This window comes from Manis javanica, chromosome 10 (assembly GCF_040802235.1).
Source record: "Manis javanica isolate MJ-LG chromosome 10, MJ_LKY, whole genome shotgun sequence".
NCBI lineage: Eukaryota > Metazoa > Chordata > Mammalia > Pholidota > Manidae > Manis > Manis javanica.
Window position 1 is genome coordinate 30,077,098 of NC_133165.1, and position 14,722 is coordinate 30,091,819.

Consider the following 14,722-nt stretch of genomic DNA (forward strand, 5'->3'; position numbering starts at 1 on the left):
AGTGTAAAGGGGTGAGATGTGGTGGTTAATTGTCTCCTGAAAGATCCAAATTTGATTTAAATCAAGTATCTCCAACATAAGATGAAATAAAGACCTGCTAGGTGGCTATCCCAAGGGCCAAGCCTCTAGACCTTGCCCATTGCCAGTACAAAGGCCTGCCTTTCCCTGGCAGCAGTGCTACTTCCTTTCACGAGTTTCATTTGTTGAGAGGGGACAAGCAAGCCCTAACATCAAAGCTTTTTGCCTGGCAGCTAGTGCAGCCAGCATTAAGAGAGTCCTCTCAGCATGGAGCCCAAGAAGGAACAAGATACAGCTTAAAAAAACACTTAAAACAACACTTAAAAAAGCACTTAAAAAACAAGCTTTAATCAGTTTCATAAAAATTGTTCCTGTAATTGAACTTGGATAGGCCCACTTGCCCAGCAGGGTGCAGGTGACAGTTTCACATTTACAGGCTCAGGCGGGATGGTCTCTGCAGGCCAGAAGTGTTTGAGTGACAATACAGATGCTTGATGGGGTGGGAGGTAGGAGCACAAACTACGGCATCTGTCTATGGGGTGGTCTGCAGCTCCAGCCTGAGGTGTGCCTCAAGCACTGTCCAGCAGGTGCCCCAAGAAAATAAGTCCAGATGAAAAAAACCCTCACACGTAGAGTCCTGCACCCCTCCTCTCAGCTTCTGCCACCATGGAGAAGGCACAGCTTCTGAACTCGGCAGGATGTGGAGAAAGTAGGTATGACCTGGCCTCAGCTTTACATGAGCCACCAGCCCCTGGGGTCACCAAGAGCTGGTGTTTAACGAGGCCCTGAGGGGAAGGGCCATTTTCCATACAGAACTGCTGAGCATAAGCCCTTCCCTGGTGTCCTCCCCTCCCCAGGGGGTGGAGTGTAAAGAGTCCCAGACAGGTGCTGATGCCTACTTGAGGAACCAAACTGGAGCACATGTCCCCTTTAAAAAAAGAAAAGGTTACAGCAAAATGACAGGGAAACGGAGACACATCCCCACAGATATTAAACCACAGTGTGTGCCTGCTGGCCAGCTCCAACCAGAGCTGCACCACGCTGGGGTTAGAAAGTGCACACTCCCAAGGATGGCTCAGAGTTGTCCCCAACCACCGGGCCCCTCGGGCTGCTCTGAGCTTGGTCCAGTCGCTGTCACTGTCCACTGAGGAAGGCCAAGTGCCCTTTGGTGCATCTGTTGGCATAGTGTCCTTTTTCACCACACTGGGAACGGGAAGGGGAGAGAAAAAGTTTTCAAATGCTATTTTCAACGACAACAGCACCCACCAAACACCAGATTGGGGAAGGGGGAATCTCAATTCTCAGGGAAACTTCTCAAACACAAGGGAACAAGAGCTCCAAGGGCACAGCAGCACAGAAACTGCAGCTAGCAACTCAGCAGGCGGCACCCGAGGATGAGCTGAGAGCACAGCAAGGAGCTCCTTCCCGCCGGCCGTGTCAAGTAGAGGACACGGAAGGGCTTGCGTTGGGTGGCAGGATGAAGAGAAGCCCATGACAGCAGAGTTCCCCGCCTGTCTGGGGGCCAAGCCCCTCTGCACTGCTGGCCAGTCACTTACCTCGAGGCACCGCTCTGGGATTCCCTGGCGGCAGGAGGCGGAGCGTGAGAGAAGCCACCGGGCTCTCCCCCCACTTGGGGATTCATGGCTGTGGACCCTGGGGGTGGGCTGCACCTAAAGGGTTCTCCCTCCTGCTCCTGCGTACTTGCCTAAGCTACCCGAGGACAGGTTTTGGTCATAGGATCAGAGAGATGGGACAGTGGTTGCATGTGGGTGAAAAGACCCCAGAGAATCACCTCATGAAATCTTATCACTGACCCTAACTTGTCTCTGTTCTGATTATCTAGGCCCTTCCTTCCCTTCCCTTCCCTTCCTTCATTCCTGTTACTCCTTAAAAAGCTGAGGGGGAATTACAAGGGAACCACAGCCTGGAGCATTAACAAGGGGTCAGGAGTCAGGTGGGCACCTACTCTGTGCTGACCACCTGGTGCCTCCCAGCCCCTGCTTCCTTGGCCTGGAAGGCAGGGCTCTACTCGGTCAGGGCAGAATGTTTGCCTGCTCAGTTCCCAGCCCCACTGACCCATGTGTTCAAGACTGTCTCATCTGTAGGTGTGACCTGCAGCCGGAGGATCGGCCAGTTGGCCCTTGAGCTGATAAGATAACCAGAGGGAGGGACTAAGCAGGCATGTCCATGGGCCTCTGCGGCATCTCTGATGTTAACTGTGAAGCACTGGCTTAGTGAGAGGTGGTTAGGTCCTGTCTCCCACCCCCCTACTTTCAGGGTTCTAGGACAGAGGAGAGCTCACTTCACAGAGGCGCTGCTAAGGAGTCCTGGAGTGCATCAGGATGAAGCTAAGCTTCCTTATCGCCCTTGAGGAGCTAGCTACCCTCCATGGGGCAGGTCCCCCACCTGCCTCATCACCACACCCCCCTTTCTGTACTTCCCTCACCTGTTAGGGCTCAGGCTCATAATCTGAGGCGCCCCCTGAAACTGCCCACACTTACAATGTTAGTGTTTCAGGGCACGTGCCTTCCCTTTCCCCCAGTACACAAACGCCTCTCAGGAAAGAGCAACAGCACTCTGCGTCCTCAGCTGGGCTGGACCCAGCAGGTGCTCAGTGATCACATATGATGGCTGTGGAAAGTGACTGGCGACTCAGCCTTGCCTGAGGGCAAGTTCTATGAGCAACTGGGACCTTCTACTTGTAGGCATGGATGATACTGACATTAGAAAAAAACTCACAAATGCCAAAGTATCAGGTTCAGCCCTGCTTTTAGCAGCAAAAACTACAAATAACTGTCTACCAATAGAGAACTGGTAAAATTAATTGCAGTCATGTTATGCAGCCACTAAAACAGACTGGATTTATATATGCTGACACAGCATGATCCACACGTTATAAAGAACACAGATTATGGAAAGTTACACTATAGCCCTGTTTATGCTAAAGTATATACTACCCTTGTGTTTGTGGGAATAAAAGTTTAGAACAGTTCTCCTGGTGGGGGCCCCCTTTAGGAGTTTTGTAGTGTAAACGTGTACCAAAATCAAAAAGTATAAGAAAAGAACATACTGAATAAAGTAGCTGTTTTAGGAAAGGTGGTAATAAGGAAAACACTTTGTACCCTAACACTTCTGTATCTAAAAGTTTTTAATAAAAAACATGAAGTAATTTATATTTTGTTAGTAATTCCCAAATATGAAGTCTTTATGCATCTAGTTCTATTATCAGTTGTTTCTGCTGACTCACTTGTTGCTCATTTTGTCACTTTTATTTATGAACTCATTCTTCAGAACTCTAGCTGTGGAAATTCTGTGCAGCCTGGGTTGAGAATAAATTCCTCAAAGAGTCAGGTGCCAGGTGCCCACCCATGTGGTTTTAGATTAGAAAACTTAGTCTGTAGCTTTTTAGCCCTCATCACAGGCAGGAACACAGGCCCAAGGTCATGAAAGGGCTCACCAGGGACTTCAAACTCTTTCCCCTTTCCATCTAGAGCCAAGAATGAGGCAGATAAATTTTCGAGCAGGTTGTTTAAAAGTTTATCCTTTCCCTGAGGGTCCCATTTTATCTGTGTGTGTACGTGTGTATGGGTCGGGGGTCGGTTCTGATCTGACTGCTCTCTAAAGCTTTGTTCTCCCCTGGGCGTGCCCAGGAAGATGTGAGAACATGCAGAAGCTTCCGGGCCCACCCTCCTCCCTGGACTGTGCTTCCACTTTGTTCCTAGCCTCTGGAAGATTTCCCTCCCTTTATACAAGCTCAATCCTTTGATCCAACAGTGTGTGTTTAATTGTTCACCTGACCTCGGTGTGTCATAGAAGGGAGCAGGATGGTCTCTAGTCCACCAGAGTGGCTCATTTTTACTCTTACAATCAGAAAAAACAAAACTATTTTAGTCTTTCAAAATTATCTGGGGAATGAGGGACTAGCCACTGGCTGTGAAGACCACCCCCCTTACCCCCCCCAGTCCCGGAAATCACCTTGTAGCAGGTAACCTGCTCCAGCGGCCGAGGTCCCCGGTTGCCTGCACTGCTGTTTTGACTCTGCATGACCCCGATGACCTGTGGGGCTCTCTGCTGATTGGGAGAAGAGTTCTGACTCGTTAACTGGATCAAGGAGGACGACCTTTGTAATGGCGGATTGTTACTTTGCTGGAAAGAGTTACACAACACGGTTTTACTGCGGAAAACACGTGCACGCAGACTACCAACAGGGATAGGAAAAAAAGAGAGCGGGACTGCTCCCGCGTGACCAGCAGGAAGGGCTTCCGCAGTGGCCCCGCTCAGGAGAGCAGGTGGAAAAGAAACATCTGGTGGTGATGGCAGGAGCCGCTGCCCGAAAAACACCATGCAGACACACAAAAACGAAAAATAAAAGTAGAAAACAAAACACCAAAGAGACAAGGAGGTCTCTGGGGCAGCAGGGTGAGGGCATGAGCAGGCCTTACTTTTGTTTCTGAGGTTCTAGCTTCAGGTCAGGATGAACGCTTGGTTCAGCCAGATGTTTAGCAGCCTACACGGCGAGCAACAGTCACAGAAAAACAGTTGGAGGCTGACGTGCTGACCTGCTGTCTAGGGGCTGAGAGGGCCCTCCGCTAGGGAGTCATGTGAGCAAGGAAGATGGGCTCCTGGGGTGGGACTGGACAGCTAGGTTGGCTCCCAACCAAGTGGGTTCCTGGCTCTGGCCCCCATAAATGCAGGAACCCTGAGCTAGAAATCCCAAGGGTGTCATGGCTGCACCCACATTCAGGAATTCCTGGCTTTGCCGACAAGGAGTTCTATTGACTTATCCCACAACGTCCTGAGGGTGGGAGTCACTACAGCAAGCGCGGCACATGTCCTCCTGGCTGCTCAGCCCCAGGCACTGAGGAGGGCTGGGCAGGGCTTTGGCAGTGGGCTCAGAGTCCCACCAGCTAAGAGGTAAGGCTTCAAGATTGGTGGGCAGGTTTGTTCAGCCTGTTGAGACCCTGTCTCACTCACCTGGCTAGCCCTTCCTCTTGGCCCCCAACCCCCAACTCCTGTAATCAAATCAGAGTGACCTTGGTTTTGGGGGGGCTGCTGCAGATTCCCATTTGTTTAGTTCTAACTGGGCAGCGCACTGCCTGCACTCCTCATGCCTGAGGGAACAGCCCACTGCTGGGTGGTGGGACCCACTTGTCTAAAAGCGAGTCAACTGGTCCTCCAGCACTCTGCCCCCAGCTCTCCCTCCCACGGTCAGGAGCCTCCAGGCACTGCGGTTCACACACAGGCCAGAGGACCGGTCTGCCTTGGTTCTGCTCCCAGGTCTGCTCCTGCCAGCTGGTCCCTCCCTCCAGGAACCTATCTTACCATTGGTACAGGGAAGGGTCTGAACCAGGGGCAAGAGCAGCAGACATGTGGCACTTATGCTGCCCCCCACCCTGGCACCTTGAGTGCAGCCTTGGAGCTGCCACAACACTGGCCAGGATGAAGGGAAAAGCCAGGTGAGCTCTGGCTCTGGCAGCCCTCATGCTGCTTTGCTCCCAGAATTCCCCATTGGAACTTGGGTGACTCCGCAAGTCCTCCCCTGCCATCACGAGGTCTCCCGCAGACCTCGCCCCGGGGTGGGCACCAAGGTCTCTGCTGAGGGGTGCGGCCAGCACCACGGCACCCGGGAGGGGCCAGAGCACGGTACCTTTGCTGGAGGCTGTGTCTGCTGTGGTAGTGGGGGCTGCTCGGTGGTTCCCATCGGCAGTTCAAATCGAGGGCTGGTCACCCCGCAGCCAGAGAAGGTCAGAACAAGAGAAGGAGAGGCAGGGATGAGATGGCCAGGCCAGGCATTGGTCTCAAATTCTGGCCTCTGGAATGTCCCAGCCAGCCTCTACACAAGCACAGAGCAACAGGAACCACCTGGACGAGATGGGTGCTGGCTCTCTGCCCTGCCCTGAGGCTGAGGGACAGCGGGGAGAACAGAACTGAAACGCCTGAGCTCAGACCCAGCTCTGCCCAGATGTCAATGAGACCCAGGCAAGTGCTGCCCAGAGAAATGATGTTGGTGGCAGTCTGCGCCGTCAGAAGGCACAAGGGGCCCTGTACACAGAAGCCCCTCCTGGCACACACTCTTCCCCAACTGCAGTGTAGACCTCCTCTGACAACACAGTCCCTGGGGGACATACCTGCCCGCCCCATGAGTGGGGCTGTCCGCAGCCTCCGGGGCTCACATCTAGGGAGTGGGATCAGCATCAGCCACCTGCCCGCCGTGGGGCGGTGACCAGGACACCTGAGCAGGTGTCAGGGTGCAGATGCAGGCAGCATGGGGGTGTGTGGGAAGGGGGCAGATTGTACTCTGGTTCCAGTGCTGCCCCAGGCAGAAGTCTGGCCCCCCAACCACCCAAAGTGACCGACACGAACCGAGGTCCAGGAGAGGTGCAATGAGCCCTACTGGACAAGGAGACCCCGGCTCCAGAGGCCCACAGACCTGCCTTTGATCAGGCGCTGCCACCCACCTCCATGTGACCCCAGCCAGTGGTTGTGCTCTGAGCCTCAGGGATGATGTGTGTGGAACAGGAATGTTCTCTCTCACACTTGTAGTTACATGAGTTAGGAGTCTGCGGAACCCCAAGCTCAGGGCCTCTGTACAATGGGCCTGAAACTGTAGTTCTCTTACTCTAGGGCACAGATTGTTTACCTGAGGCCCCTCGATGTGCAAGGCTCTACGGCAAGAGTTTTTCTGCAGCACAGGGCCTGTGGCTTTCATCACGTTCCCAAATGGCCTATGACCCAATAAAGGTCAAGTGCTAGTCTAGGCAGAGCCACCTCTGAGCTCAGGAAGCTGTGGTCCCTCCCTGAACTCCCACCCTGGCCCCAGGCCCTGTTCTGATACCACCCAGCGAAAAAAGCCCAGCTGGACCCAGGAAGGACACAGATGGCAGCAGGCCCCAGGCGGGAGCAGGGCTGGGGAACGGGGGCTGGCTACTCACTGCATGAATTTACACGAGGGCCCCTCCGGGCAGAATCCCACGAGGTAATTTACACAGATGACTCTCCGTGTGTGCCGGTGCCGGCAGAGGGGACCTATGGGGCCAAGCCTCTTGTCACTCAGACCATCCCCTCTTCAGGGGGGCTGCTCTCAGCTCCTCTGCCCACACCACGCCCTGGGGTGCAGAGAGCAAGGGCAGGGCTTCACATGCTTGCTTTGCCTCTTATTCGTCAGGACAGTGGGCAGGGCATGTGGCCTCTCAAGCATTCATTTCCTCATCAAGTGCAGCTGAGAACACGGCCCCCACAACAGCTCTAGAAGGCTCGAGGTTGCTGAGGGTCACGTGAGCCCGGGGAGGGTGGACTGGCCTCATACCAGGGAGCCCAGCCACCCCGACACCTACCATGCTTGCAGAAGCCTCGGTCATACCAGGGGCAGTCCTTGATCTTGGACTCAGGGTCAATGTGTAGAAAGGGGCACTCCTTGTTGCTGCACTCCCCTGTGGGGAAACCCACAGGTGTCACCTGGGAAGCCAAGGCGCGCTGCACCAGACGCCCCCCAGCTACCCCCCAGGCCAGGCCTGCTGTGTGACAAGGATGGTCAGGCGGTTCTCATGAACAGTCCTGGCCTGGGAGCCCTGAGACCCAGGGCACAGTATCTCAGAGCCTGTTTCCTGACCTGTACATGGGCTGTGAGTCCTTCCCTCACACATCCGTGTTGCTGTGAGGGTCAAGGACACAGACAAAGCTGGGCACAGGGACACTCATCAAATAACTCATGGCCCCATCCCTGACCCAAAGGGGGTCTCCTAGGCTTTGGGAGGTCTAGACAGGCAAATGCACCAGTTGAGACTGAGAAATCATTGTTCTACTCTGATCAGTCCTTCACATCTACTAGCTGGCTCAGGGGCAGAGCCTGAGGATTCTACCTTTGAGAACAGAAGTAGGGAAGATTTGCAAACTCAAGGCTGGGTCCCTGTGGCAGATGCCAGAAAGCCTTGGGATGAGAGGTCTTCTCAGAAGTGATCAGCCCTGCTGGCCACGGGCATCTGTCATCCAACTTTAGGAAGCACCTGGCTGTGTGGCCATGCCACAGCCACACTTGCCCTCTCCTGTCCATGGTCCACGCGAAAGGCCAGTCTGATCTCTGCTGGCCAGAGGAAGTGCAAACTCCTTCCAGACCCATAAGCCCTGAGGTGGTCAAGCCCATCTCTGCCCTTCAGCCACACTGGCCCCCACAAGCTGTTGTACTAAGGCCAGTCCTCTACCAGGACCTGCACTGTCTTAGCTTCAGGTCCCAGCTCAAGTCTCATGTGCTCAGAGAGGCCTCCCCTTACCATCCTGACCCCATGGATGTTTTCCTTCAGAGCACTTACTGCAAACAGTTAATCCTCTCCTTTGTTTCCCTGCTGTATTGGGCCTCTAGAGCAGAGCACCAGAGAGCAGGACCAGATCGGTCCTCTTTACAAGTAGCACCCTCACCCGTGTCACCTGTGGTACAGGGGAAGGGCAGCAAGGGAAATGTCATGGAGGCCTGGGGGCTGCCGGGACCAAGGCCATCAGTGGGAAGGAGGGAACCCATGCCAGCCTGTAGAGGCGCCCTCGGAAGTCTGCCCAGGAGGGCTGGCCTGCTGCGTTTTGGGCCAGATGGGAGGTGCTCCCACGGAGCAGTGCTGCCCCGCTTCCAGTGCTGGTTCTAGTGCTGCTATAAGGAGGGATGGGGCACGGACAGGGGACTCAGGAAGCTTGGACCCTGTTTCTGTTTGTGCTTTGACATCTCAGTGTATGCTGCCTGTACAACAAAAGCCACACTGTTATTAATAAGCCAGCAATCCAAGCCGGTCGGCCTGCTGAAATAGTAAATGTCTCCTCTAAAAGTGCTTTGAAAGTCTGCAGCATGCCAAGCACCCTTCGGCCCAATCGTACAGCAGGGTTCCTGCCTCCCGCCAGGCCCCAGAGAGGGCCTGGGGCTAGCACCAGCCCTCGTCACAATCAGCAGGGCTTCTTCCTGGGCGACAGAGAGTGGGGGATCCTACTTCCATCAGGAAGCACAACAGTTTAGTGAGCCCTGTGCCAGCCCCAGCCCCCCAGCCCACTCTGCCTCTCCAATGGGTCCACTCTGGACAGTGGAAGCTGCATGGTCTCTAAGCAGGGATCAAGGCAATCTGTTGCAAGGTGAAGGCCTTGGTCCCGGCAGCCCCCAGGCCTCCATGACATTTCCCTTGCTGCCCTTCCCCTGTACCACAGGTGACACGGGTGAGGGTGCTACTTGTAAAGAGGACCGATCTGGTCCTGCTCTCTGGTGCTCTGCTCTAGAGGCCCAATACAGCAGGGAAACAAAGGAGAGGATTAACTGTTTGCAGTAAGTGCTCTGGGTTCTTTGCCAGCAGAAAACAGTCCCCAAGACCTGCTCTTCTTAAGGGGTATTTAGGACAGACAAGGTATTACCTGGGATCATGTTCCCAAAGAGAAGAACCCACTCAAGCCTGAGGGCAATAAGTCACCAGGCCTGAAGAAGCTGATTTAGAGTAGAAGGCCGACTGGAGCAGCAACAAGACTTCCAGCCAGCTGCACTGCTTACTCACCCACCGTGAGACCCCCATTACTGTCAACTACCCAAAGTACCTGAAAGTGCTCAAAAAACAGAAGCACTACAAAGACGGAATTATCAGTGAGTAACCGCAACCCCCCCGCAAAGAAGGGAACCAGAGGAAGTGGCCAGGCACTGCCCAGGGGTCCCCTCTGATGCCAGAAAGATGGGAGGCGGCAGATGCCACAGGCACCCTCTGGGCTGGGCTCTGGGTGGAGCCTCCCAGGCTCCTGAGGCCGGGGGTCTGGGCAGAGGGAGGGGCCTGGCCACAGGCTCACCGAACTTGGAGTAGAAGTAGCACTCAGGCATCTTGGTCATGTCGTACTCATGCAGGAACTCGCACTGGTCCCCCTTCTTGCACAGCCCCCGCAGCCAGTGTTTGCACACAACTGTCTTCTCGCCGCTGATGTGGCGGAAAGGACACATGCCCCCTGCCAGGGAGACAGGGGTGTGAACACAGAGGTGGCCCTGGGCCTGGGGGCCAAGGTGCCTTCACCTCACACTTTCCTGAAGCCAGAGTGGCCTGCAAGGTGGTTGCCCCAGCAGAAAGCAGTGATTTTAGTCAGTACACAGGTGCACACTTTAAGTTTTAATTGCAATATATTTTATTTTAACATATTTTGGAAAAAATCTAACTAAAAACATCAAGTCATGACTTCACAGATAATCACTGTAAGATGGAAACTTAACATACATAGGACTGTATGTGGGTGGGGGGAGTTTATTTTTTCATTAATTAAAGAGTTCCAGTGATACACAGATATGGCAAAAATTATAGGGGTAGTAAAAGACTAGATTTGGGAAACACAGCCCCAAAAGACAAGGTATAGAGGACCACTAGCAGCCTGGACTCCAGGTGGCTCTATCTCTAGTTATAAGTGTCCACTCAACCTCCAAAAATAAGGAAAGAAAATTAACTTCAGAATCGAAGAAATGTACTGTACACAAATTGGGGGAGGTCTGCCTTCGATAGCAATACCTGAGAGATTATCTTCCCACAAGGGACAAAGCCACACCCTGGGAAAGTCATGTTTCCATCTAGTGACCTGACGGACTACTGGGAAGACCCAACCAGAATAAAAATGGGCCTGGGGAAGATCCAGAACATCCCTGCTCAATAGAACTTTCTGCAACAACAATGTTCTATATCTGTGCTGTCCAACATGGCAGCTACTAGCCTCCTGTGGCTACAAAGCACCTGAAATATGACTTGCATTTAAAACTTTATTTGATTTTAATTGATTTAAATTTGAATAGCCACATGAGGCTGGTGGCTACTCTATTAGTTAACAGACACAGTCATTACCGATCAAATGTGGGAATGAGCCATGAAGCCCACAGGGTAAAGTGTTCTGACCAGACAGCCTGAGGTCAACACGGTTGACCCTACCTGACAGGTCTACTGCTTCAGAGGTAAATGACTGAGTTATAGAACCAGAACTTGCCAAAATCATCCATTAAAACCATTCCCTTGCTCTAATTCTGCGCTCCCTACTCAAGCTTCCAATAAAATTTAGTTTCCAAATTTGTCTATAGCAAGAAAAATGCCCAGGCCTATAGATGGCATGAAAGGTTCTTTCCAGTGATAATTTCTTATGAATTAGAGGATAGTCTGGCTCATGCAGCCTCTGTTGGGGTCTGATTAGCAGGAACAAGACAACATGAGACAGACTGTTGGGAGGTTTATTTGAAGCTCACAGAGGACACTGAGTTTGTGTGGTCTGTAGAATCAGAAAGGCCTGGGTTCAGACACTGGGCCCTGCTACTCACTAACTCTGTGACCTTGAGAAAGTTCCTGAACACCTCAGTGCTAGGGGCCTCTGTCCATGTCACAGGTCGGCTTGTGGTCACAGGCAAAGTGAGTTGAGAAGGCAGACTCAGAGCCAGGTTCAGTCCTGTGTTTTAGATTTCAGGTAAAACACCCATCATGTTCCTCACCTATGAAAGCACCACATCATCTAGGAACACTGTTAGTCTGCAGAGAGAAACGTAAGCCAGAGACCTGAAGGTCCACGCGTCTGCTAGGGGGCAGGGTGGCAGTGAAGGCATCTTAGGAGGAAAGTTGGGGCTCTCTTACCTTTGCCACAGGCAGCTTTCAAAAAGAATTCACAGACAGCAGCCCCCGACTCTGCAGAAAAGAGAGAAAAGGCATCACAGTGAGGTACAAGAGCTACTGGGGATGTCTGAAGATATGGGAGGGGCCCTTCTGGCCTTTAACCCACAAAGGATTTGGGGCAAACCCAGAAAACAGGTGGCAAAAAAATGCAAAGCCTGACTAAGAGAGGAAAGAACTGTGGATTTTAGTCACTCTGCAGAATGAGATGCTTATGTTAAGACCAGACATTACTCAGTGCTGAGAGCCTCCCATAAGCAGGTTGCTTTCAAGGAGTTAGGAGTGGGTGGGAGAAGGGAGGATGGAGCACAGGATCACAGAAATTAGTACCCCAGCTCGGAAGTTCCAGAGGGCCAATTCAGCGGCACTTTAACATGAAGCAGAGGGATCTCACAGGAAGCACAAATAAGTGAAGGGAACTGTGGGGAGGCGGCTCCAGAGAAGAGGTTGGGTGTACTGGAGATGCTCTTCTGGAGATGACAGGAGGAGGACTACTCTTAAAATTCAATATGGATACACAATTAAAGGAACACAGTCTTTGGCTCTCACAGAGGCAACGAGTCCAGTTGAGGGGAGCAAGAGAATAAAGGGAGAGTACAATGGGAGTCCGTGGGCTCCCCAGGCAAGCTGGCCCAATGAGCCAGGAATGCACAGGCATGGTTACCAGAATAAATCATTCAGGGTTTCATCAACTGTTTTCTCTATCATCAGGCATCTTAGAACTGCTGAAAATCCACTGACAGCATCTCTGAAGGCCACTTTTGTGTTTCTCCTTCCTAACTTGCAAGATTCCTTGGCTTCTTGGTAGCAGGTTGTAGAACTGGGAGTCATGGGAGTTTTGCCTTTCAAAAAGCCTTAAAAAAAAAGTATCACTGAAGAGTATGTCTGGACCTTCACTCTTTTCAGAGGTTAAGTCTGCTTCATTCCTTAAAGCCAGTCCATAGTCCTAAGGACTGGGTCTCAGGCAGACAGAATAAAAGAGTATGCCTTCAGGGCAGAACTAAGATGGGAATGAAGTGTGGGGACAAGGAAGAAAGGTGTGTGGATTCCCTGGACATTAACACACTGAACTTGATCACGGGAAGCAGTGAGTACTGAGGGCACCTACCTGCACCAGGGCAGCACCATGGCTAGACATGTCATTGACCATCACTAAAAACAGGTATGTGGGCCCTCATCACTGTGCCTGCTTTCACAGACTCAAGTATCTCTGGTTCCAGGCTGGAGAAGAGTCGGGAGGGAAAGAGCTGCCCAGGAGGATCGTTCCATGGCCTCAAGTCAGTGCCATCAATACAGGACAAGGCCATGTGTGCAAAGGTGGATGTCTGTGCACTAGCATGAAATGACCATATGTTGAGGGATAGGTAATAGAGTATGTATATCTGACATTAGGCAGCTGCTTTTGGATGTGTACCCTAGAGATGGCGCTTGTGTGTGTATAAAATAGGATTGCTTGAAATGGACTAACAGTTACCAAAGGGAAAGGGACTGGGGAGGATGGGTGTGAAGGGAGGGACAAGGGGAGAAAAAGGGGTATTATGATTAGTAGACATAATATAGGGGGTGGGGGGCACAGGGAGATCTGTACAACACAGAGAAGACAAGTAGTGATTCTACAGCATCTTAACTACACTGATGGACAGTGACTGTAATGGGGTATGTGGTTGGGCGAGTCTAGTAACCACAATGTCGCTCATGTAATTGTAGATTAATGATATAAAAAAAATAGGGTTGCCTGAGATGTGTCTCTTGGGTATAATATCTTGTACAGAAGTGTCAGCATGAGTGGGATAACTCAGAGATCATGTGTGCAAGAGAAGTGTGGCCGCTCGAGGGGGAGGAGGCTGCAGGGAGGCTCTTCTAGCCCAGTGGTCAGTGGGAGAACTCAGGCTGCAGTCCTCTGGTGGTTCTGGGAGACAGCACAGGAAGGTCAGACAGAATGGGTCAAGAGCGCTGGAGAGTTCACCAGGCTCTCGGCCATGCACTGAGGGGTCTTCAGCAAGTCCCTTCCCTGATCCAGGACTGAGCTGCCCCATCTGTGAATTGAACTCAGTGACCCCTAAGCTTTGATGTGACAGCATTAGATTTCAAGTGTGTCCAGAAAGGAGAGGAGAAAACTGCTGGTTTCTTTCAAAGTGCTAGACATCCAACTAAGTTGTGGGGTGCAAAAGGGGAGAATGAAAGGAGCTCAGCAGCTGCCTGAGTGTGATGAGTGACCCAGAGATGGGGGTCCAGAGAAAACGTGAGGGATAGTCTCTCCCCGGCGGTGTGAGTCCCAGTTGAAGAATGGAGCTTGAGAGTCTAACTTGGGGTCTCCTACAGGAGAGAATGATGGTCGTTCCCTCAGCAGGACCCCTCCAACGGCCCAGTGCTGATGAAAGCAAAGAGAGGGCGCTCAAAGTTTGGGGGCTGAAGGTAGGGAAGGGGCCATCAGTATTTCCTGTAGTTGGCGGAGGAGACTAATTCCTAATCCAGGATACCCGCCTTCGTTAAAGAATTATTTGAACTACCGGACATGGTCCTGCCCTTCTGCAGACTGTCTCAGAACGGCCGCAAGGGATAAAAAATCCGAGGAAGCGGGGCTCCCGAGTCCGAGTGAGTGGAGTTCCAGGATCGGGGAGAAAGGAGCCCCGGCACCGAGAGGGAGGGTGTCCCGCGCCGAGGGGCAGGAGTCCCGGGCTGAGTCGGTCGCACCCCTCGTCCCCGGCCCCAGACCCGCGCTCACTGTCCATGCCGGGGAAGGGCAGCGGCTGCGCCCCGAGCTGCTGCTCCACCGCGATCTCCAAGTCAAACTTGATGTGGTCCACGCTGGCGATGATTTCCTGCATGGCGGCGGCGGCGGCCCACCGGCCCGACTCCCCCTTAGGTCCCTCGCCGCCCTCACACCTCTCCCCGCCGCCGGCCCCACCGCACAAGGTCCTTGTCCGCCTCGCCTCGATTCGCCTTGTCTTGCTGCGGTCGCTGCCGCCCCCGCCGCCGCGCGAGGGTTGCCGGGAGCGCCCGGAGCCTGTGAGGCCCTTCTCCTTCCAGACTGGACCAATAGAGCGCGGAGAATGGGCCGCTCTGGCAGG

At 53.0% G+C, this 14,722-nt stretch overlaps 1 protein-coding gene across 3 annotated transcripts; it reads right to left on the reverse strand.

Annotated features, from left to right (window-relative positions):
- Window positions 1–942: 942 nt before the first annotated feature.
- On the reverse strand, window positions 943–14,617 carry CPSF4 (cleavage and polyadenylation specific factor 4). Of its 3 annotated transcripts, none has more exons than XM_017670084.3 (8): window positions 14,377–14,617; window positions 11,616–11,666; window positions 9,817–9,969; window positions 7,353–7,448; window positions 6,951–7,044; window positions 5,666–5,738; window positions 3,994–4,086; window positions 943–1,221 (listed from the first exon to the last, which is right to left on the reverse strand). In XM_017670084.3, exons 1-8 carry the CDS (start codon window positions 14,477–14,479, stop codon window positions 1,153–1,155), a joined length of 732 nt encoding a protein of 243 aa, XP_017525573.1. In that variant the 5' UTR covers window positions 14,480–14,617; the 3' UTR covers window positions 943–1,152. The 3 variants fall into 3 exon arrangements, with proteins under 3 accessions (XP_017525573.1, XP_017525572.1, XP_017525571.1); XM_017670083.3 differs by having other exon boundaries at window positions 3,994–4,089; XM_017670082.3 differs by having other exon boundaries at window positions 3,994–4,164.
- Between the last annotated feature and the right edge of the window lie 105 nt (window positions 14,618–14,722).